This window comes from Coenobita brevimanus, chromosome 66, assembly GCF_032717465.1.
Source record: "Coenobita brevimanus isolate Jiangsu-jjx chromosome 66, ASM3271746v2, whole genome shotgun sequence".
Lineage (NCBI taxonomy): Eukaryota > Metazoa > Arthropoda > Malacostraca > Decapoda > Coenobitidae > Coenobita > Coenobita brevimanus.
This window is the reverse complement of record NC_137019.1, coordinates 8,055,963-8,080,962: the sequence shown is the minus strand read 5'-3', so window position 1 is coordinate 8,080,962 and position 25,000 is coordinate 8,055,963. Positions and strand designations below refer to the sequence as shown.

Below are 25,000 nucleotides of genomic sequence, written 5' to 3'. Positions count from 1 at the left end.
AGATAGAGACAGATAGATAGATAGATGGAGATATACACTGTATTTGAAGCAACATAAATTTCAATGGTATATTCTCCATTTCAAAATGAAAGGTGCAGAAAGTAAAATGAAAAACAGTTGGTAAAGCATATTCATATGACCAGTACAGACATAAATCCACATCATCCTGGAATGATTTAATCACTAAGACACAGTGATGTTTTAAGCTGGTTTGTGACAGTTGGGTGTCAGAAGGGATAGGAAAGAAAGGAAATGAGGGATAAGAGAGAAAGTGAAAGAAAAAATGAATGAATGATGGAAGGAAGGAAGAAAGAAAGGAAGGAAGGAAGGATGGATAGATGGATGGATGGATGGAAGGAAGGTAGGAAGGAAGGAAGAAAGGAAGGATGGATGGATGGATGGAAGGTGGGAGGGAAGGAAGAGAGGAAAAACAGAGGGAAGCTAGAGGAACAAAACACACAAAGAAGGACAAAACCATGGTGTGAAGGATGGGATGGTCAGCTAAAGACAAGAAGACAGGTAAAGGGGGAGAAAAGAACCCACGATGGATAGGAGGGAGGGAGGGATACCAGGAAATGGAAAAAAGATGAGAGAAAAGGGGAGCATGAAACAAGGAGGATAGGAGGAGAAATCGAAAAACAAAAACTGAATAGCACTGGACTCAACCAAACAGATGACATAGTATTAGTGCAGGGAAGGAAGGGAGGGGGGGGATGTTGAAAGAAAAAAACATGACAAACACAACAGATGCAATGGAACAACATAAGAGAAATTTGAGTAAAAAGATGAAAATGGAAAAGGGAACTTAAATTCCACATCTTTGCCCAACTTAACACTTTATTCTCCTTCTCAAAATTTATACTTTTTAACCCTAGATTAGCAAGGTCAGGATTTGTACATGAGTGGCACGGTGGTACCTGATTCAGTACCAAACTTTGGAAAATGAAAATAAATATGAAAATGATATAGATTTTAATTACAAAATTTTTCAAGGTAATGCAATGTATTTGCAAGAGTTCTAACTTAAAACTACTGAAAAACAAAGAAAAATATAATTTTTATGAACTAAATAATGGGCACCTATGTAGCAGCAGTGGGAGAGTTGGACTCATCCCAGGACACCGTTACACGTCCACCTCCGCCTCCTCCACTTCCCCCCCCTTATATTGAATGTTTCTGTTGTTTACCTTCTTTTGTATAACACTCTTTTAGCTGCGAAATAACACACATAAAAACATAATTATATTAACTAGTAAGTGTATGCAGCCTTGACCTAACGTTAGTGGCAAGGTGGTACCGAAAAATAGACCAAGAAGCATAAAACCAAAATTTTACACGGGAGCAAAACCTACCCACCATGCACGACCACAGCAGACCTTGAACTGAGAATACCGGGGAGGATGGCCACAGGCGGCGGTGTGGTAAAGTTGAATAGGTCTATGGTACCGACTTTGGCGCCACTTTGCTAATCTAGGGTTAACGAGAATTTGAAATGTCAGTCCTAAGGAATGGAGGGAGTGAGAGAAAACAAAGAAATGGATAGAGGGAAGGAAGAAAAATGATGATAAAATGGGTAAGCAGGAAGGAAGGAAGGAAAGGGAAGGAGGGAAGCAGGGTTAGAGAGAGAGAGAGAGAGAGAGAGAGAGAGAGAGAGAGGGAGGAAATGGGGGGAAGGAGTGATAATGAGAGTGGAAGTAATAGAAGGGAGATGAGGTGAAAACGGGGGGAGGGAGACAAGAGGCTGAAACAGAGGGATGGATGAGGAGAGCTGAAGAAGAAAAGAAGAGAGAAGAGAGGGAGGATAAAACAAAGGAGAGAAAAAAGGTAAACATGAGGGAAAAACAGGATGGATGAGAGGGAAAGAATGAAGATGTCAAAAAACAGAGTGTGGTGTTTATGATTTGGTTTGGTAGATGGGGTGGTACTGATAAGTGGGATCTTTCCACTCTTTATGCAAGAACATTCACATACAAAACACATCTGTAAATGTCACAGCCATATCTCTCAATGCAAATAACCAAGAGGAGTTAAAAATCCACAAACATCAAAAGTTTCCTGTACATCACCTAATGCGGAGCTTTCAATCCTTTATTGTATTCTATGACTTTCAATACAGTTCCAACTTAAAAGGAGTATAAAATACAAATCTAGTGGGTAATTAAGGCACTCCAACCGGATTGAGCTGGTGCAGGTTTATATCCAAGGGTGGTTGGGGTGGGTTTATTGCTCATGTAATGCCACTCATGGATGAGTGAGGCTGGTCACTCTCATCTTAAACATCAGGACCAACTTGCCTAGCCCTGGGCTCCTACGCTCCTCATGGGCAACACTGGCTTAGATGATGAATGAATGAATGAATATAACCATCCTGCCAAGAGAGAGTTACTGACAATCCCGTTAATGCTCAGTGTCTGCCAGTCACATACTCTTAACTCTTTTGTATCTTTAAAAACAATACTATAAAGCTGTGTATTTACCACAGAAGCTGAAATATCAAAGTAAAGTGATCCTATGTCAAAGGTAAACAAAATTCCATACAAGGTTTTGGACTGTCAAATAAAATGAAGGACTGTTGAACAGGTAAATATTTTTTAAGAGTTTAAGAGGTACTTGCTGAAGGAAAACCTACTGCACAACAAGAATAGCAGACCATGTTTTTATAAAAGATATCTGGTGTATAAAAAGGTGCATCATAACATAATAAATATGAACATTTTTCTTTACAGTAACATGAACTCTAAGGAACTGTCAGCCATATTCGGCTTTGACAAACACTCTGACCAGACATGAATTTACCTGATCAGGAGGGTGCCTGAGCTTTAATAGTACCTGATGAGTTTCTGACTACCGTAGATCCACTGAGCTTGTGCTTATGAATTATACCAATCCAAGAACAGAATAGTGCAGGACATCACAATCAGGAAGAACATGATCCATACTCGAAACCCGGCATCCTTCCGCATAGCTTCTCGAACCTGTGGGACAGATATATTACAGTGTATATACTTTTATTTATTTATTTTTTTTTTTGTACAGTATGGCAGCATGTTTGGTCTGAGTTACCACACATATCATTTTATGCACTGTCGGTAATTTACATCAATCGCACATAAACAATCTTATATCTAACTCTTCCATGTTAACATGATGATATTCCACACTACCAAAGAGTAGGCACTGAAGAATTCCTCAAGTTCAACATTAGATACATGCTTTATTACAAAAACATTTATTATATTCATCTCTGACCATATTACGAACATTGTTGGCCCCAGAGGCTAAGTAACAACAATAAGCACTCACATTATAATAATTTTTTATTTATCTTATTTTATTTTATTCTTTTGGAAGAAGCAATTCACAGCACCAGGTACTGATACTTTTTTTTTTTTTCCCCCAAACAAGCACTGTAAAATTTCCATACTTTGAATATTGAATTCTACAACCTACTGGTATATGCATCTAAATCTGGAATACCTTTGGATATGAAATTAAGTCCTGCCACATCAAGCTACAAAACTGCCTACTGCCCTTCACTGCGAGAGTGGACGCTGACCTGCCTAGCAGCTAAAAATCTGTTTCTTTTTCTTTCCCAAATACTTGGTGAGAGATTCTCTAATTGCTTTTAGAGTTTACCTTTTCCACGGCATGCAAACAAACAAGTGATTTTCCTAAGTGTCATGAAAAAGCAGCATTTTTATAAATGCTGCTGTTGGACACCTGTGTGATTTTTCTGACTGGGGAGATTTGCAGCATGGAAAACATCCACCTGAATCCACCTAGCAGACCATACTTCCAGCACACCCCAGATGTCATGCTGTTACCTCAGGTGTGTGAACGGCATACACTGTGACACTGTTTTATGGCATAGGGCAGTACTCTGCAACCAATTTTACTTCCTGGAACATTATCCTTTTTGCTGAAGTCTTGTGGCACACTTAATAAATATCTGTCATGATAAGTGTCAGAACTGCATAAAGTTATTTCTATTTTAGCTAACAAATGATGAATGGAAAAGATAAATGCTAGGTGTACAGTAGCATGTATTTAAAGTAACATTTTTGTTTGTTTTCCTCAGAAGATTAAATTCAGACAGTTTTACCAAGACAGGTTATTAATTGAACATATAATTATAACAACAAATGTACAGACAGGTTATTAACAGAACTTATAACAACAAATGTATTTTGAGGGCATTAAAAAAAATTTCATTGAAACTTTCTGTAATAATGTACATCAAAATGCTTTCTCCAAGAAAAAAATATATAATGTATGATAGTTTCATTACAAATTAATGAAAAACTTGTGCCTGTTTTGAGGAACATAGGTTCTTATTAATGTCTGATTTTGTTACAGAAAGACCCACACAAAGTCCTTTGTCTAGTGGCTTCAGATATGATCACTTTTTGTTCCTTATACTGCATGTATCAATGCTGAAAGCTTAATTAGTACAAATGTGCTGTTGCAAATGACAATAGCATGTCAAGAGCACACTCTGAGAGAGCTGAGTACTCTCATTTTATGTCTAAGAGTACCTCACTGAATTATGTTTGAGGTTACGATCACTCTTGATATCCACAAGTCCATTTCATGCCTTCAAGGAGAGAGAACAGACTGATGCTTCAGCAGCTGAAGCAAAAGTATGACAAACCCACTTACAATGTTCTGTACAACACAAAAACTTTCTAGTACTATATTCCTTCTAAGTGAACAGCTCAATGTCAGGGAAACTCTTAATAATAGCACTAAAACATACCAGCGCCAATGCTCCTACATCTGCAAGAGTCTTAATGTCCAAGGAGCATCACACTGAATTACTAAAGCAAGTACTTCAAAATGTTTTACCCACATCCAAATGAGAGACATTCATTTGCAGCCTACAGGAATATAAGAAAATGAACTGTTAACTCTAATACCGTACATCCAATTATTTATTTCCAACATTAACTTATATCTATTATGTTTGTGTAATACAGTACTTTTTTCCCATAACTGTTGTAATACTGTTTTAAAGTGGGGGAGGGTGATCTACCACAGCACATTAGGAAGCTTTTGGCAGCACACCAGTTGAGGAGCTCTGGTATAGGGTGTAGTGTTACTCTGAGCATATGCTGTTTTTACATTTATCTGAAGATGTGCAAGTGTGATAATCTCAACTCGGACTCTTCATTATATGCATCTGTGGCTGAACCACTGGCTTTAGAGTTAATGGGTTTATGCTTAGCCACCAGTCCAGAAGATACACCTCACTCTCTATCTCATGCTTGTACCTCCTAGATCAGTATCAGTTCCACCTACAACAACGGAAATCATAATTATTATCATTATTACTGGAAGTGGTGGTAGTGACATATTTAACAAAGAAGAAAAAATAGATAAATTTTTCTACAAACTGTGTATCAGAAAAAATGTTCTGGCTCCATGCATTTAAACTCTGAATTTCCCTCAACTTGAACTGTATTAACAAGGAAACATTTGGATATTAGGTTTCACTGACTTAGTTCACCAAAAAAAAAAAAAAAAAAAAAAAAAAAAAAAAGCTATTAACCATTCCTCATACTAACCTGCTCATTACCTTCTCGAACATTTTCTGTTGATGCTATTATAGTTTCTTGTATCTCTTCAATCTGGTGAGCCTGGAGGTCTACATTTTCTGATAAGAGGTCCTGCATTTGTCCCAATTCCACAACCTGAAAACAACATTACACACATACTGGTAACTTCCTTTTCCTATTGAACTATAGCTCTCAACTTGGAAGATGTAAGTCTATTTAACTACTGTATACCCTTCCAAACAGGCAAAACATGATTTCAAAAGTGTCTCAGAAGGCTGCAGACACCTCAGGTCTGTCCAATGAATGCACTGCTGTTCATTTTTGAAATATCATAATATTGCACCAAACAGCTCAATTAAGTCTATACTGTTACAATACACGGTTACAAAAATGGGAAATGCTACAGTTCAGACTGTATCATTTATAAGGATTCAATATGCTTGCAAGTGCCAGCCTTGGTCACCTAATGGTGGCTCTTGATTCTGCTCGATCTCTAGTAGTCTCTATTCAGTGAAATCACAGATGAGGTAAGAAAATGTCTCTGGGATGATGTGAAGTAGGTTCACAAGATAAAAGGGAGCAGGTAATATATCTAAAGAGAATAAAGTAAAGTAAAACCCCCACTACCAAATACAATTTACTGCCTGAAATCCTACGCAGAATTAAAGTACTGTACAACAATAACATCAACAACAATTACATTAATAATAATCCATCTATCCCTCAATCATCCAATACAGTATGTTGCCCCAAGAGGAGCGTAGGAGTCCAGGGCTAGGCAAGTTGGTCCTGACATTTAAGATGAGACTGAAATAATTAATAATAACAATTTTAATAATACTAATACAGTAACGTCTCAACTAACGCAAGTTTAAACAGCGCGTTTTTGTTTTAACACGAGCAAATAGTTAAGGAGATATGTTTAACTAACAAGGGTTTCTCGAACGCAACTTTACGTGATGTTTTCAAATTAGCCGCGCGCACCATGGACAGTCCCGAGCTGACAGACCATCTCGGGGATGGTTTAACCCCTAGGCACCGGGCATGGGTAGACCTATCTACGTCCCAGAACTGGTTATTTTCAGAAAAATCAGTTCTCCCCAAAATATTTTTTTTTCATTACAAATCAATCATAAATTACGAAAAACACATAAAGAGCGCGTAATTACTCTATGTTGGTGATCTGGAGGTGGTGGTGTGGTGTGAGGGTGCCGGTGTGTGGCAGCTGGGCTGAGCATGTTCAAGGTCGCAGTGGTGTGTTGGCGGTGATGGTGGAGGGAAGAGGGATGATTACCTTGCACTAAAATTAGTGTTGAGTGTGTCTTTGTTTCTATCACTATTTACTATGCTGTACGAACACAATATTACAGCTAAATAGCAAAAAAACACAAAAAAGTAACTAATAAAGATCGGCTTATTTTACATTTACCATGATACTTATTTTCTAACAAACTTACGTCTATTTAGGTATTCACTATTATTTAGACACTATTTACACATTATTTCACTGTTTTTAGTCATTCTTCACAGTATGATACTCCCTAAAGGCTGTCTATGGTCAGTACATGTGTACTCAAGCACCCATACACTCTCCCCCACACCCCTCAGAGTCCCCTAGTAGCCCTCCCACAATCCCAACCCACCCCACTCTTCCCAACCCCGACCCCTACCCAGAACCAGAATCAGCTGGTTCCAAGGCCACACTCTTCCTATGACGGGTTCCCACCACCCTCCATCACAGCCCTCCTCACTACTGGGCTGCCCTCCTACCCCTCCCCCACCCACACCCCCACCCCCTCCCCTGGCCAGCCAGCGTGACCCCGTGCACCAGCCATGCCAGGACAAAGAGTTCACATTGCACGCTACAAAGTTCAAACATGCCCGCGAAAAATTAAAACCATATGACGTGGACCGTAGGCCCCTACCAACACGTCATATGATGTGGACCGGCACCTAGGGGTTTATTTATTCAGTTGAAAATATATATATATATATATATAGAGTATATACACTCAATCCTCGTAAATCGCGTTCATAAATCACGGATTCGTAAATCATGGCTAGATGGCCGTCAGACTGCCAGCAACCTTAAATCACTGTTACGTCACGAAAATTGCGGATCTAGACACCCAAATGGGCCTTTTCCGAGGAGAACCGTAAACTGCAGCATTCAAACTGAAAATCGTGACCCAACAACCAATCACCGCACGTCCCTGGTGGCATATGTGCATACTAATGCCGCCATGTTGTTGTTGTTCTTGTCCTGCCAGTCCGCACACTACAGATCGTCGCCGTGGAGTACAAGAGTTACCTGCCTTTTTGTGCACTTTCCCCCCGCCTCCTGACCCCCTAATGAAACGCTCTAAGCAGTATGGCGTCAAGAAGCTGCCGCAGTTGTCGTACAGTCAACGTTTGGAGCTCATTTGTCGGGTTGAGAGGGGAGAGAAGTTTTCAAAACTGGTGAAGGAGATTGGGAAGAACAAGTGCTGAGAGGTTCTAAGTTCTTCCCAACACCACCCCACTCCATTCACATAAGCAATTTCATCATAGGATTAAGGTGAGATCCCCTACTACATGCACTGAATAGTCCTAAATTTGTATGATTGCGTTTGATGGTGCCTAGATAGGTGTAGGCAGGGTGCTGTGGGGGGGGAGTTGGCCAAAGTTCAGACCCAAATTAATTTTTCACATAAGAGTTATTATTCATAAATCACGGAATTCATAAATCACGGCAGTGGTCCAGACCCAAATTGCAGCGATTTACGAGAATTGACTGTATATATTGTATCTGTTTCATTATGGTAAATTAAGTCTTTACATATCAGGACAGCAGAGCGAGGAGGGACGGCAGAATGAGGAGGGGGAGTGGCAGGAGGTGGGCGAACGGGGTGAGGAGGGACAGCAGCAGACGATGTGATGCATAGAGGAAGTGATGTGGTGTGTTGTCATTGTTTGTGACCTACTTACCGTAATGAAAATGCCGCTTTTGCTGTATTGTTACTATGATCTACTAATCCATTAATAATGTTGAGGAACTTTCACAATGCCATGAAAGAAGCAAAACTGAAAGAAAATCCACATAAAAAATGAAAACAGTACTGCATGTATTTGAGGAGAAGTAAACAACAATTTCGGCCCAACTAGGGCTCAAATGTTGTTTACTTCTCCCCAAATACCTGTATACTGTTTTATTTTTTACGTGGATTTTCTTTCAAATTAATACTGTTGCTTTAAATTTAAAGTAGCATAACTTCCCAAAGGGGTAGACTTTCCCAGAGTCCAGGAACGTAACCCCCAATATTACCATTGTTTCTTATGGGAAAATTATGTTTAAATAATGCGTTTTTAGATAACGTGACCTCTCCAGGAACAAAACCCTTGCGTTATTTAAGAAGTTACTGTACTAATACTAATACTAATAATCATCATCATCATCATCATCATCCAATCCTATGTTGCCCCATGAGGAGCGCAGGAGCCCGGGGCTAGGCAAGTTGGTCTTGACATTTAAGATGAGAGTGACCAGCCTCATGCATCCTTGATTGGCATTACGTGAGCAATAAACCCCAACCACCCCTTGGATATAAACCTTCACCGGTTCTATCTGACTGAAGTGCCGTAATTACCCACTAAACCACCAGGCACCAATATTTGGTTATATGGTTACCACCTAGCATAGTAAGTGGTCTTCTGGTGTACAGGAAACCATTTGGCTTGTCATTCATTGTAGAGTCACCCACAGGCAGAAGGAAGAGGAAAGAATGAAGGAAAGAAAGACAGAAGAGGAAGTGTAAAGTCACCCGTAGGCAGAAGGACGAGGAAAGAATGAAGGAAAGAAAGACAGGAGTGGACGGAAGGAAAGAAGGATGGAGGAGAGGAAAGGGCAGATACTCGTGGACAGCACTACATAGAGTGAGTAGATGGTGTGTACCCCCACCTACCACAATAAAAATAATAATAATAAAAAAAAAAAATGGGATGTAAAAGAAAGGGCTATGAAAGTGAATACAATGAATGAGGAGGTGCAGTCAAAACATGCCAAGTGAGTGGGAGAGGAGCATAATGAAGTAACCCATCATAGGGAAATATAGTAATGGAGCAACAGAGACAGGAGGACATAATGGCAAAAAGAGATGGAAAAAGGAAAATTCGAGGGGGACATAGTTCAGGTGATACATAAGAAAGAAATGTCAGTGAGAAACTCAGCTGAAAGAAGTAAGTGTGTGGTTATTTTTGGTGATGTGGTAAGAGAACAGAAGGTGCAGCAGGACAGGAAACAGCAGGAAATGGAGAGAGTAGGAGAAATTTTGATGGGGAGAAGGCACTTTCAGGCTAGGTTGGAGTAAGAGGAGTAGGAAACACATGTATTGTGCTCCATTTAATGGGCCAACGGAAATTTGATGACCTTTGTAGTACCCATCAAATCCAATATCCAGTCTATCAAGGTTCGTATCACTGAGCTGCTTATGACTCAACACAGATAACAGAAGTTGTGACGGGAAGAAATAAGTCTGTAGTATGAGAGCTGAGGAGTGGCTGGATTACCTAAGTACTTGTCTCCATTTATAATTGCTTATTCAGAGGACTCTGTTGGGACATGTAACACTTTGCAACATGATACAATTCTTTTTATCAATCAGCAGCCCTTGGACAGGATTTAACATCTGATCTCTCAGGTGATAGTGTGCACTCTCTCTAATTACATCATAGCATCTTCAAATGATTTTGTCTAATCTATTAAGTTGCACTTCTGATCTACAGCATCTCAACTAGAAAGAGCTTACAAATTGCAAGATACAAACCTGCCTTGTGATCTGCCGCACTTCCTCACGGTTGGACATAAGCTCCCTGTACATGTGGGCATTCTCCTGCTCGAGTACCTGCTTCTCTTCCCCACTCAACTCCCCAAGTAGGTTCTCCACTTCATCATCTAGCAGAGATGAAACAGACTTCTTTTCTTTCTCCACTGCATTGCTACCTTCTGCCTTGTCCATGTACTGATTATTCTCATTTTGTTCAACCTGACTCGTGTGTTCTGTACTGTGGCTATCTGTTGACTGGTTCCAAGAATCTGTCAGAAATTTTATAAAATTATTACCAATTAACTTTGTGATGAGTACAGTATTAGTATGGAATTCAGTGTCAATGTACAGGTGCAACAAAATAAATAGAGACACCGTCTTAGCTCAGGAACACAAAACTGAGTCATTTCTGGCTGAAGAACTGCAGTGGGAAGACTGGAGGAATGATATCAGGTGGGGGTCAGTGAAGGAAAGCATTACTACTTTACTCCTACCTACATCACTGCAAGTCCTTAGCCAGAAATAACCAAGTTTTTGTGCACCTAGGCTAAGCTGTGTCTGTTTCGTTTGTCCACACGTGTACATACTGTAGGTGTTGGAGGGAATATGTGTCATGAGAAAATAAGGTATCTGTTCCCAGGCCTTGTACAATGAGGAGTTCATGGGTCACAAAACCAAAAGTCTGAAGGTAAAATAGCTACTCAGGGTAACTCTACAGGCACATAATAATTTCTGTCTACCTACTGTCAGACTCCTTAAACCCATAAAGGGTCACCACAAACAAACTGCCCCCATGTTGCCCTGTCCTCTGGCTGCCCATCTTCCAACTCACATCCCTCTCTCTCTCTCATATATCTCGTCACTCAACTCCTCCATCTCATACCTGATCTCCCCCTCTCTCTCTCCCCCTCCACCTCACTCACATACACTCTCCTAGACAGTCTTTAATTCTCCATCCTCTCCACATGGCTCAACTATCTTAGATTACTTTATTTCTCTTAACACTGTCAATCACACCCACATCAATACCAAAATGCTCCTTTTTCTTTCTCATCAGTCAGTCAGTCTGTCTGTCTGTCTGTCTGTCTGTCTGTCTCTCTCTCTCTCTCTCTCTCTCTCTCTCTCTGTAAATCCACATGCATTGGCAACAAAATATAACACTGTTGGTGCAAAGATATGCATGTGCACCAAGTCTAGGGTTCGAGCTCACGTTGTGATGGACAATTAACCCTTTGATACCAATAACAAGTTTTCCATTCTATCCTTGCATTTATCAGACTATTTTATTCAGTTTAGCCAGATTTGGAACTTAAGGAGCTGGATAGAGCTTTCATTAACCCTTTAGATATGAGAAATCTTCCCTAACTTGCTTAACATTATGTGAAGGTAGCAATAACCTGTAGAAAGACATCAATGGACTGCAGGGGTCAAAAGTGAGTGTACACAGTATCTTTTCATGTTTGTAAATGTCTGTATCCTCTCAGTTATGTTGATAACATATACAGGCTCTAACACATAAACACAGCCAGTATATCATTTCCATTTCCACAGGTGTCACACTTCCAGCAGACACCTCATCCCCATTCATGCTTCACCAGCATGGAGAAGGGTTAATACTGGCTATCACTTTCCCTCCAAGGAAGGGATCAGTCTTGCAGTGGACCTAACTATTATGATACCGGTATTCACTTGATCAAAGTAGGAAGGGTAGAGTGGGTGAAAAGGAGTGGGTAGGATGGGTTGGAATACTGGTGAATAAAAGGGCATGCTGGGGGTGGGGGGATTATATGCTGTGAAGTGGAATGTTGTTGGTATGGGCATATTAAAGGTGAAACACCAAATGGTGGATGGTGTGGGCAGAACTGAGTGTGTGTGGGGGGGGGGGGAGTGGGTGTTGTGATGGTGCTGAGGCAGGATACAACAACTGTACGAAGTGAAGATGGATGTAAGATGGCAGTGTGGGAGGTAAGAACAGATTTCTCTTTAAAACTTGATGGGGGAAGGGGGAGGAAGAATAGAAAACAGGTGGACTGTGTGGAGAGAGGTAGGAAGGGATGATGGTGGGTGGTGGGAAAAGATGATATGAGCAATGTGAAGATGGGCATTGTGTGTGGGGCATCGGCAGTGGGAGCAGCTTCCTCTTAAAGCTTTACATGGGAAGTAGAGAAAGGGTGAGGAGGATGTTAAGGTATTGGTGAAAGGACTGGTGGCAGGATGAGCCCATTTGCTGAAAATGGGCATAATATAAAGGGCAGCACTGGCAGCATAAACATATTATGTACAAAGTTTGATGTGAGGGGTGATACATGAAGAAATGTGGGCAGACTGGGCATGGATGATACAGCAAAGAAGCAGTAACACACCAATTCAAAATGGGCATCACAAGCAGGGTGGTATGGGTCATGATGGAAATTTAATTCAAAACATTCTCCAAGCAGAAGAACAAGAAGGCATGTGCCACTCTTGTATACTGTATACCATAACAGAGGCAACAGGATCAGCTACCACACCCATCATCTCTCCACCCGCATGAATTGGGGTAAAAGAGAAAATGCTTTATGATGGTGACAATGATGATGTGAAGGTGGACGGAGCGGTTGGTGAGTGGGATGTGTCTACAGAGATGGATAAGAATGGCAGTGCTCTAGTGGACATTTGTGACAGGAAAGGGTTGGTGATAGCCAATACCCTCTTCAGGCACAAGATGATCCACTGGTATATGTGGCCAGTGATGAGAAGGGTGGGTTGTGAAGTGAATGAATGGAGGACAATAATTAATTATGTGTGTGTGGATGACAGAATGAGAAGGTATGTAATGGATGCAAGACATACAGAGCTTGGGGGAGTGGACTTTCTGACCACCACTTGGTGGTGGTGAAAGTCAAGGTCCAAATGAAATGGAGGAATAGGAGAAGGGAAGGACAGGAGGAAGTAGTTCATACAAGGAGGGTAGAAGGGTTACAAGATGATGGAAAAAAGGCAGAATATAAGAGAGAACTGGAGGAGTGATTGGGTTAATATGACTTGGAGCAGATGGGGGATGTGGAAGCTGTGTGCAATATATTCACAGAAGAAATCTGTGCAGCATATGAAGTCATGTGTAGGGTGAAGAGAGGACAAAATGGGGTGCAAGGAACAGCGTGGTGGAATGAAGAGGTGAGACAGGCTGTGGCACAAAAGAAGAAAGCATATAGTGAATGGATGAGAAACAAGGGTGTAGAAGAAGCTGAGAGATGGAAGAGAGAGTTATTTGTAGAGAGGAAGAGAGAGGTGAAAAGAATAGTAAGAGACAGTAAGAAGAGATTGGATGAGGAATTTAGGAATTTGAGTGTAAAGTGGAGCGAATATATGAAAACGTTTTGGAAAGAGGTAAAGAGAGTTAGACAGGGTATTAAAGAAGTTAGCTGAGAAGTGAAAGATAAAAATGGTTAAATACTAGTGGACAAGGGAGAAAAAGTGAGCAGATGGAGAGAATACTTTAAGGAATTGTTGAACACAGAGAATGAAAGCAATGCAAGTACAGGTATAAGTGGCTGGGGAATGGCTGGGAGAAGGAGGGATGTGAAAAGAGATGAAGAAATCATTAAGACAGAAGTTCTGGAAGCAATGAAGAAAGTCAAAATGGGAAAAGCCCCAGGAATTGATGAAGTGTGTGGTGAAATGCCGAAGCACGGGGGAGTGATAATAACAGAATGGATGCGGAAGATATGAAGATTGGCCTGAGAGGAAGGTAGAGTCCCGGAGGATTGGAAGTCAGGTATAATTATTCCCCTGTACAAAGGAAATGGGAAAAAAGAAGTTTGTGGTAATCATATAGGCTTTTGTCTACTTAGTGTAACAGGAAAAGTATATGGTAGGATACTTATTGACAGAGTTAGGGAAATAACAGAGGAATTAGTTGGAGAGGAACAGGGAGGTTTTAGGAAGGGAAGAGGTTGCGTAGAAAAGATATTCATTCTTAGGTCTTAAGTAGAAAAGTTTCTACAGAGGGAAAAGAAGTTGTATGCAGCCTTCATGAATTTAGAGAACGCATTTGACAGGGTGGATAGACAAGGAGTGTGGAAAGTATTAAGAATATATGGAGTAAATGGGAAATTGCTGAATACCATGAAGAGTATGTAAGAGGGTGCTAAGGCTGCAGTGTGAATGGAGTGAATTTTTCTATCTGAAGGTTAGATTGAAACAGGGATGTGTCATGTCTCCATGGTTGTTCAATCTGTATATGGATGGGGTCATAAAAAAGATACAAGGTAGGGCACTGGATGTTGGAGTGGCCATAGTGAGAGAGGGCAGTGTTTGGAAACTCCCGGCACTGTTATTTGCAGATGATACCGTGTTGTTAAAAGAAGACGAAGGGAAGCTGCATGGCCAGGTGAATGAGTTTGGGAGAGTGTGTAAGAAATGGAATCTAAAGGTGAATCTAGGGAAGGGCAAAGCTATGGTCTTCGACAGAAATGAACTCAGTGAATGTACAGTGAGGCTGGATGAAGAAGAAATGGAAAATGTGAGTGCGTTTAAGTACCTGAGTAGTGTGACGAGTAAGGATGGAAATTTAGAGCGTGAGATGGTTGAAAGGGTACAACAGGGAAAAAAGAATATTGGTTCTTTGAAAGAATGGGAAGTTGTTGAAGGCTGTGAACAGTATGTATGAGGGTGCTAAGGCCGCAGTGCATGTGCATAGTGAACTGAGTGAATTTTTCTATCTGAAGGTTGAATTGAAACAAGGATGTCATGTCTCCATGGTTGTTCAATCTGTATATGGATGGGGTTATAAAAGAGATACAGTACAAGGTAGGGCTGTGGATGTTGGAGTGGCCCTAATGAGACAGGACAGTGTTTGGAAACTACCTGTAATGTTTTTTTGCAGATGATACTGTGTTGTTAATGAAGATGAAGGGGAGCTACAAGGTTTGGTGGATGAGTTTGAGAGAGTGTGTAAGAAACAGAATCTAAAGGTGAATGGAGGGAAGAGTAAAGTTATGGTCTTCCAGAGAAGTGAAGTCAGTGAATGTACAATAAGGCTGGATGAGGAGGAAATGGAAAATGTGAGTGCATTTAAGTACTTGGGTAGTGTGATGAGTAAGGATGGAAGTTTAGAGATTGAAGTGCTTGAAAGGGTGCAACAGGGAAGAAAGGTTGCTGGTCCCTTGAAAGCAGTGATATGAAACAGGGAAGTGAGCATGGAGTTAAAAAGCTACTACATGACAGTATTGTGATACCAACTCTAACTTATGGAAGTGAAGCTTGGACCTTGTTGAAGTGACAGAAGTCAAGAGTGAGAGTAGTGGAAATGAGTTATTTGAGAGGAGCACATGGAGTCACATGGAGAGACAGACTGACAAATGAGGAAGTGAAGGAGCATTGTGGTGTGGGTGTGGATGTTGATGTGATATGAAACATTAGGAGAGACACACTGGGGTGGTTTGGACATGTGGAGACGATGGAGAGTGAGAGACTGACGAGGAGAGTGTATGTGAGTGAGGGGGAGGCCAAGGATGAGATGGAGGGATGGAGTGGAGAGGTATATGAGAGACAGCGGTGTGAGCTGGGAGCAGGGCAATGAAATGGCAGGTGACAGGGCGACATGGAGGCGATTTGTTTGTAGCCACCCCTTACGGGATCAAGGCATCTGGCAATATATAGATAGACAGATAGACAATGATGATGATGATGGTGATGATTATGATGATGACTGTATACCGCCAATGATATAAATATAACAGGAATAATAACATTAGATCCCTCATTTTTAAGGCCATAGGTTTAAAACCAAAATCACAAACAGAGCCTGGCCCCTGACTTCTGATTTGCATTTTTGGAAAGCTTTAGTGTATATGTTATCAGCCAGCTTGCCAAAACAGAGAGCACTGTCTGCAACTACAGTATACTGCATGGGCAGACATGTTCTGTCTCCATCACATGTCTCAGAAATAACTGTAAAAAACTGAAGGTCTACTTTCGCACTTGCAATAAAAGGAATAAGCATACTATTGTTGGTCTCCTCTGACCTGACTGAGTGCTGTGAACAGTGTCACAACTATCTGGCCTCTTTCCCTGATGAGTCAGAGGTGATGAGTCACTTTCACTGCTGCTCATCCGCTTTCTGCCTCCTCCTGGACGATGTAGGCGGTACAGATTGTCCTGAAGGAATCAAAGATAGTTAAACAATACATGAGTTACTAGTAGAAAATAAATGACATACAGTAGATTGTATGGCATTCTAGTTCTATGACATTATTCTGCTATCTCCTACAGGTGACTGAAGGTTTTTGGACTGTTCATTGCATCCGTATATACTAAAAATTTGGGACATGAGAGTTCAGTAGACACAAAGGATTCACTATCCATTCGCATTCTTGTTTGGTCAGGCAGCCACACTGTACTTATATGCCGAAGAATATCCGTTTTATGACAATACTGTTCGGTAGGTTCAGAGCCTGTTATAGCTGAAACAAAGCATAAAGAGGTTTTGCTACAGCAACATTTTACTGCTGAAGGGTGACTTTACACTCCCTCTTCTGTTTTCTTTCCTTCTTTCTTTCCTCTTCCTTCTGCCTATGGGTAACTATACACTGCGACAAGCCAAATGGTTTCCTGTACACCAGGAAACCATTTACTATGCTGGGTGGTAACCATATAACCAAATTTTGGCACCTGGTGGTTTAGTGGGTAATTACAGCACTCCAACTGGATTGAGTTGGTGAAGGTTTATATCCACGGGGTGGTTGGGGTTTACTCCTCACGTAATGCCACTCAGGGATGAGTGAGGCTGGTCACTCTCATCTTAAATGTCAGGACCAACTTGCCTAGCCCCAAGCTCCTATGCTCCTCATGGGGCAAAGTAGGATTGGATAATGAAAGAACGAATGAATGAATCATAATTAGGTTTGATGACAACTGACACCAAGCATATGCTTGAGACTGACTTTCTGGCTGCCTAGAAGAGCTAGAGGGGCTGTGTGTCAGAAGCCCCAACATTATATTCTCACCTCAAGTACTTGCAACCATCCTCCCCAGGTGTCATAACTTTTGAGCACCATAAAACTTTTGACAATAACTGCTACTGAAGCTATGTCTGAGCTGTCTGGTGCCGATTTTGAGGGCTTCCTGGAGGAGCTACTAAGGGGCTGAGGGACTGTACATACATCTCCATGCCTCAAAACACATCATCAACATCCCAACCACCTTTCCCACCCCAAGGTGGGATGAAGTAGTGTCTAGAGAGTCAGAAAAAAATCAATACAATGTGATACTACCCAAAGTTTCCCTTACTGAATGAACACTCTTCCATTCACTCACCATTCAAGCCCCAAGGATCCATCACGCCAAACACTTTAAGCTATGCTCCTCTTGTACAGTATGTCTTTAATTTTTGAACAGTAAAATGTATTACTATGTAATACACTTTTAATAATGAAAATAATAATAATCATCATCATCACCATCTGGATCTCCTCTCCAACCATAGGGCAGGGTGAGGAGCAGCAACGTTCAGACAGCCTAAGTTTGCCCAATCCAATAGGCCATGCTTCCATTCACTCATCTTTCAAGCCCTTGGAATCCTGGCTCTATCTGATACGCTAAAAACATTCACCACATTCTGTAGCTTCACATAAATGTATCCGATACAGTCAATCAATGATGATGTCAAGTTAACCCATCACGTCCCGAGCTATTTCGCACCTCCAACACCCCCCAATCCTGAGGTATTTTAAAAAAAATTTTTTTTGGCTAAAACCTCCGCTTTTGGTGAGAAACATCGAAAATTCATAGAGAAATCGCTCACCTGAGGTTTAAAATACTCGATCCAGGTAGCAGTACCGCCTTACCTTACTGGGTTTTCTAACAGGCTGGCACCAAAGAAAACGAGTTCTATGGGAGGGTAACTATTTCACACCACTCATAAACAGTATTTATTTATTTACTTGGTACAAATTTATACGTAGTACGAGAGTATATTGGTTTTCAAACAGTAATCTAGGCATTATAAGCATTGTTTCACTCACTAACTCATCACCATACCTGATCATTTTTTGCCACATTACCTGATCATCATTTCTGACTGTTTCTTCCTCTAACCCCTAAAATGCGGCTGTGTACGGCCAATCCCCCCGCTGTGGCGGGGTTGTAGCGGGGTCTGAGTACCTGTGGGAAAATATTTGCCAAAAATCAGAGATTAACCCTAGAGCATTAAAATTTTTATGGCATATAGTACTTACATTCAGCTTTCTCCTGAGACACATGTTGAGCCTTCGTGGACTACCAAAGGACTTGTGAAGACTTGCAAAGTTGGGTAACAAAGTCTTCACTTTCACACCTCCAGAAACCCGGTTTTCTTTCTACCACAGCCTCAATTTGTCACAGTACACTTTATACAACAACGTACAGGTTGTTTGGAATCCGTATTTGTGCAATAAGCACTGAAAATAAGGCTAAAATGAACGGAGCGCACGGCCGACATGCAGCGCAGCAGCGATCTTCCCGTCACTATTGACACATTTGCCTTTTCACGGCTAAAAACACGTATACTACATTATTTTCCATCATAGTACTTCGCAAACGTTCGCTTGTCACTATTACGACCATAAAAATCACTGTCACTGCCAGTATTGTGGATCGGGAATGAGGAAGACCACCACGGCGCGAGTTTATTCAGCCTTACGGCAGGCACTTTATTCTCGCTCCAGTCGGCCACTCGCACTTCATTTCTATCGCTCACTTTCACTCTAGCTGTCAGTTTTTTGCCTTATTCATCAGTGTCACTGTCCATTGTTATAAAAATAATATTTTCTACACAACAAACTGTCACTGTCAGAACACAGAATAGGAACATATGCTTTCAACTTCTTACACTGGAGTGACTGTCACTCGCAATACTTATATTATTACTATGTACAGTTATTTACACCAAAAAACACTGTCACTGTCAGTGCTTTTACAAGTACATACACTAATTTACACTCATCAGACTGTCACTGTCAGTACGTAAAAGAAAACTAAACACTAGTATCACTGTCACTCTCAGTATTATTTCCAAGAATCTTACCCTTATTTTCAATATCTAGTCAGGGTGTGGTAGTCAAAGAAACACGGGTAAGCACAGAGGGGAATTTTGCACTCTTTGCAGTGCAAGGAGGTGCGCCTAAAGGTTCTGTCCTGCCTGGTAGTGTGGCTGCACACATGACACCTCCTCAGTGCTTTTCCCCTCTTGGCAGTGGCAGGCAGTGGCTCCAGGCGGTGTCGCTGAAGGTAGGCCTGACACTGTAGGCGGTCTGGAGGTGTCTAAGGGTGGCGTTTGGGACCTGTTGCAAGTACCTGGCCATAACGCTGAAGCAGCTGGTAGACACAAGTCTTAGAAAATCTTCGGAGAGAGTAGTTTGCTGGCTTCCTTTTCTTGATTTTATACAGGATGAAGGCGTTCAGCATGCACATATCAATCAAGTGCAAGAACACCTTCCTGTACCAACGACGATTCTTCCTCAGGCAGTCTATCTCTCTGATCATCATGTCAGACTTGTCCACCAGCCGTATATTGACGTTGTAGTCAATGACAGCATCAGGCTTCATCACAGGCTCGCCAGTCCTTCTGTCGACCTTCCCTGTGGCCAGCATTTCCCCCTTGTGTACTGTGGTGAGCACATTCACAACTCTCTTATCATGCCACCTGATCGCATGCATCTTGTCAGTTTTCTTCAGGTGCACATCTCCCCGCTTTGATTTTTCAGCCTCGGGGAAGGCAGGGTAGTGTGCCCTATTGCTCCTGACAGTGCCACAGGATCCGATGCCGTGTTCAGAAAGGTACTTGGCGAGTTTAGGAGCTGTATAGTAATTGTCCGTATACAGGACATGATTCTCGCCAAAGTACTTTTCCAAAAGCACTTTCACCACAGAACCAGAGAATCCAAGGAGGTCAGTCTTGTCCAAATCGACATTGCTGGCGGTGTAAATTACGAAGTCTAAGATGAACCCCGTCTTGCAGTCACACAGCACGAAAAACTTGATTCCAAAGCGGTGCCGTTTGCTTGGAATATACTACACAAACCGAAGACGGCCCCTGAACAAAACCAAGGACTCGTCAATCACCACTTTCTTGAAAGGGCGCAGGAACCTCGTAAACTTATCCTTGATCAAGTTCAGGATTCCCCTCACTTTCCATAATGGGTCAGTTCGGGAAGGCTCATCATTGTTCGCAAAGTGAAGGTAAGTCATGAGCTGCCTAAAACGATCGCGGCTCATGTATTTATTGAAGATTGGTGTTGGGCAAAGATCGTCTGAACTCCAGTATTCCTCCAGCTTATGTTTCCAATTGTGGGGCATCAATAACATCAACCCAATAAATACAAAGAGTTCCCTGATCGTTAGAGGCACCCAGTCATCAAAGGGCAGATCTTCCGGCACAAAATCTGAGCCCTCTGACCACACGAAGGCATCAAGAGTGCCCTGCCTAGGCTGGGAGGTGCTGGGGGCGGCGGGGGGTGAGGCAGGTCGTGTGGGAGTGGGTGAGGCAGGCGGTGAGACAGTGCGTGAGGCAGAGGCTGTCCTAGGTCGTGTTGGTGTAGTGGTGGTGGTGGTGGGGAGATTATCAGAGGGTTCATGGTCAATCGCGGTGGCGTGACTGGCGAGTTGCCTAGTGCGAGTTTCCTTATGAGCTAGCCTTACACTAGGGGACAAAGTTCTAGCTCTACTACCACGAACACTGGGCCTACGGAAACCTCTACTACGCAAAGTCGAAGGTCTACTTCCCTTCCGAGGTGGTGAAGGCAACTCTGAAGACTCAGGAGACAGGGCAGCTGAAGAGGAGGACGAGAGAATGGGGCTGGGAGTGCGTGGCGGGCTGGCGGTGACGTGACATGGCGTAGGGGACAATGGCTGTGAACCAGGGTCACCACTCCTTTTCCTCTTGGCCCCCTTTCCATATTCTAAGCCCCTTTTCACAGGAGCCTTGCCTGTTGAGGTGCTTGGCACAGAAACAGTCACTTCTGGCACAGACTCAGCACTCGATTGCCAGGCTTGACTAAACACCGACGTCACTCCCATAATCCATGGACGCTTTCAACAGTTCACTGGCTATTGCAGAGTCACTCAGTCCCTTAGCAGTTCCTGGTAAGGTTTTGAACGGGGTTGAGGTCACAAAACCCTTTTTCGGAGGGCTGGAAGGCACAGACTCGGAAGAGCTTGAATTTGACATGGTGTCACTGTGGAAGATTTGCGTGGACTGACGCTAAACAAGGGCAAACCGCGCGAAAAAATCACAGTGTGACAAGTGGGGAAACAAGCGTTTCCCAATAGCAGAAAGTGCTTGCGAGATGACGGCGCAGATTGACACGTATGAGCCGTCCGCGCGCTGCCATATCGCACGACGAGGGAGGGCCGCGCATCGGTGCGTGGGTGGGTAAAAAAAAATGAAACTTGGCAACAACCGAGGTCAGTAGTACAAAGGTCAAGTGTGCTAAACGTAGCTCAAGGGTGGTGGTACTGATAGACAATACCAGCTGGAGCCTGCTTGCCTGCGGTTATTCAAAATTAACTCAAATCGCAAACGCGACGATCCGCCGTTCTGTCCTTTGGGCCGACCGTCGCAAAAGCGACGATCCGCGTTTAAGGGGCTAATGCTATGTAAACTTTGTCCTCCACATTGTCATTGATTGGGGAATCACTCTGGCCCTGAATGTCTTTATTGGGCAGGTCACTGGTAACAGGTGAATTGCCAAGACAATGGCGTGCAGGGGTGGGAGGGAGGTTATGCGGTGTAAGGTATTGTCCCTGCTTGGCATCTTGTAGAGGAATAGAGGAAGGTGTCCCGTGTATACGTACGAAAAATCACGCGCAAAAATTAAAAATTGTGCAAACTATGAACCTTGCAATTGCGCAACATACCAGTACGTCATCGGGACTGGCAAATGCAAAATGTTGCAACGTATCCATACGTCGATGGGACGCCTCGGGTTAAAATGGGGTGCCAAATCCCTGATCATGCATGTTTTCTCACAAAATTCACCCAGCCAGCTCGATCTTTTGTCAGTCTCCTAGCCTCACTGACTTCCATACCTCTCTTCCTCACACACTCATCCACCATATCGTTCCACCTTCTCCTTGGATTACCCTGCCTCCTTCCTCCTTCAAATTTGCTTAGATATACCTTTTTCACCACTCTGTTGTTATCCATTCTTGCCACATGACCTTACCATCTCAGTACACTCTCTTCAATTCTGGTGTCCACAAACTTCCTCACTCCACATCTTTCATGAATCACATTACTTCATATCCTATACACTCTCTGTACTCCACATACATATGAATCACATTATTTCGTACCCTAAACACTCTCTGTACTCCACATGCTGTACATTCCTCAGCAGTCCCATCTCCACTGCTCTTACCCCTGACTTTTCATATACATGCCACACCATAGTCTCACATCCATAGGTTAAAGTTGGCACTAACACTCCTTCGAATAAGCCTCGTGCAGCGGCAACACTCAAGTCTCTGTTTCTTATCAAGGTCTTCATTGCACCAGCTACTTCCCTTCCACGTGTTACTCTACTTTCCAATTATTTTGCACATTTTCCTCTCTTTTCTATCAATGTACTCAGGGATTTGAACTCTCCCACCAATTAAAGTCTCTCTCCATTCACTGTAACATCACACTGGGATTCCTTCTTTCTCAATAACCATCACTTTACTCTTTTTCTATATTTACTCTCAAGGAACAACACTCACAGGCATTAGCAAAACTCTGCACTAGTCTACCAAGTTCTTGTCTGGTATTTGCAAGTAGTACTGCATCATCAGCATACAACATATTTGAGACAGTCCATCCATCACCAATCATTACCAACGCCATCCCTCTCTCCATTACTCATGTTTTTACTTCTCTCATCACCCCATACATATAAATATTAAGCAACCATGGAGACATCATACAACCTTGTTGCATGCCCACACCAATCATGAACCATTCACTTAGATGCCCATTTACCTTTACACATGCTTCACTACCATCATAAAACCTCTTGACAGCACTTAGTATCTTACCATCTACACTGTAAGTGCACAAAACCTTTCACAATCCTTCTCTGTCTACTTTCTCGTATACTTTTTCCAGATCCATGAATGCCATAAACATCTTATAGACCTTTTCACAGGCCTTCTCCATGATCTGTTTTACTGCAAATATTTGATCCACACATCCTCTGCCACCACAAATATTTGATCCACACATCCTTTGCCACTCCTAAAGCCACCTTGTTCATCACTCACTAGGACTTCTGATATCTCTCTTACTTGCTCTGTAATATTTCTTCCATATACCTTCCCTACAAACTCAGTAAACTAATGCCATATACCTTCCCTACAAACTCAGTAAACTAATGCCACAATAATTCTTGCACTCACTTTGCCCACCTTTATTTCTGTACAGGGGTACAATCACAGCCTTTTTCCACTCTGCTGGCAAAGTTTCACTCATCCATGCCTTCTTATATATTTCCAACAAGCACTTCATTCTGCTCTTTCCATTACACTTTATCATCTCTGCATACACCTCATCAACCCCAGCTACTTTCCCATTTTTCAGCCGCTTCACAGCGTTCTTCGCCTGTGAGAGTGTCACGTTTCCTAGCACTGCATTCCCTTTCTGCACACACCCAAAACCAATCATGTTTACAGCCGCCCTGCTCTCTCTATTCCTATTCATCAGGCTTTTAAAATATTCTTTCCATCTGGTCCTTACTTCATCCCCATGGGTTAATAATCTACCACTTACATCCTTCACACTTTTACATTTCTTTCCACTGTCACTTCTATATTTCCACACCTCTTTCCACAATAACTTCCAATTTTCAGAGTAATTTGCATTCATTTATCTTCCTAGATCATCATTTGCCTCCTTCTTTTTCCTTTTCACTAGTCTCTTTATGTGCTTCTTGCTCAAAATGTATTCAGTTCTTATTTCAATTGAACCCATGTCCTATAACCACTCTGCCACTTCTTCCTTTTTTCCTCCACTGCTCTCTTAACCTCTTCATCCACCATGCCGTACCTTTCTTCTCTGTTGTTACTCTTGCCACACCACACACTACATTAGCATTCCTAAATAAGCAGTCCCTACGTGCACTCCACAGGCTGTCGAGATCCATTTCATTCCAGTTCACTGATTCTAACTCCTCCCCTACTTTGGTCCTGTATTCATATGCCATTTCTTTGATCCTCAGCTTCTTGACTTTCAGTCTTTCTCCCTGACTGCTCCTGTCTCTCCTGGTCCACCTCACTCTTCCCAGCTTGATCTTGCATACTGCAATCATATAATCTGACAGACCTCCACATCGTCCTCTCATGGGCCTTGTATCAGCAACCATTCAAAGGACTGACCTCTTTACCAGAATGTAATCAATCAGGGTCCTTTCAACACGATCCCCATTCCCCCTGTACCATGTATATTCATGTTCATCTTTATGTTTGGAATATGAGTTACAAATGCATAACCTCCTTTCCTGACACATATCCTTCGGTTGCTTCCCATTATCATTTTCTCCTGGTACTCCATTACAACCCAATGTGTCATCCTCAGGACTGGTGCCTACTCTTCCATTCATAATGCCCATTATGATCACTTTACAGCTCCTGGGCATTTCTCCCACTGCT

The 25,000-nt window shown here is 42.2% G+C and overlaps 1 protein-coding gene across 1 annotated transcript in view; it reads right to left on the bottom strand.

The window, feature by feature from the left end:
- Window positions 1-2,693: 2,693 nt before the first annotated feature.
- Window positions 2,694-25,000, bottom strand: part of Syx18 (syntaxin 18) — a 258,696-nt gene continuing 236,389 nt past the window's right edge. The window contains exons 5-8 of the mRNA XM_080276661.1: window positions 16,366-16,498; window positions 10,358-10,626; window positions 5,565-5,690; window positions 2,694-2,975 (exon numbers count right to left, since the gene is read on the bottom strand). Of these exons, the coding sequence (XP_080132787.1) occupies window positions 2,871-2,975; window positions 5,565-5,690; window positions 10,358-10,626; window positions 16,366-16,498 (633 nt within the window). The 3' untranslated portion in view covers window positions 2,694-2,870. The remainder of the gene's footprint in view (window positions 2,976-5,564; window positions 5,691-10,357; window positions 10,627-16,365; window positions 16,499-25,000) is intronic.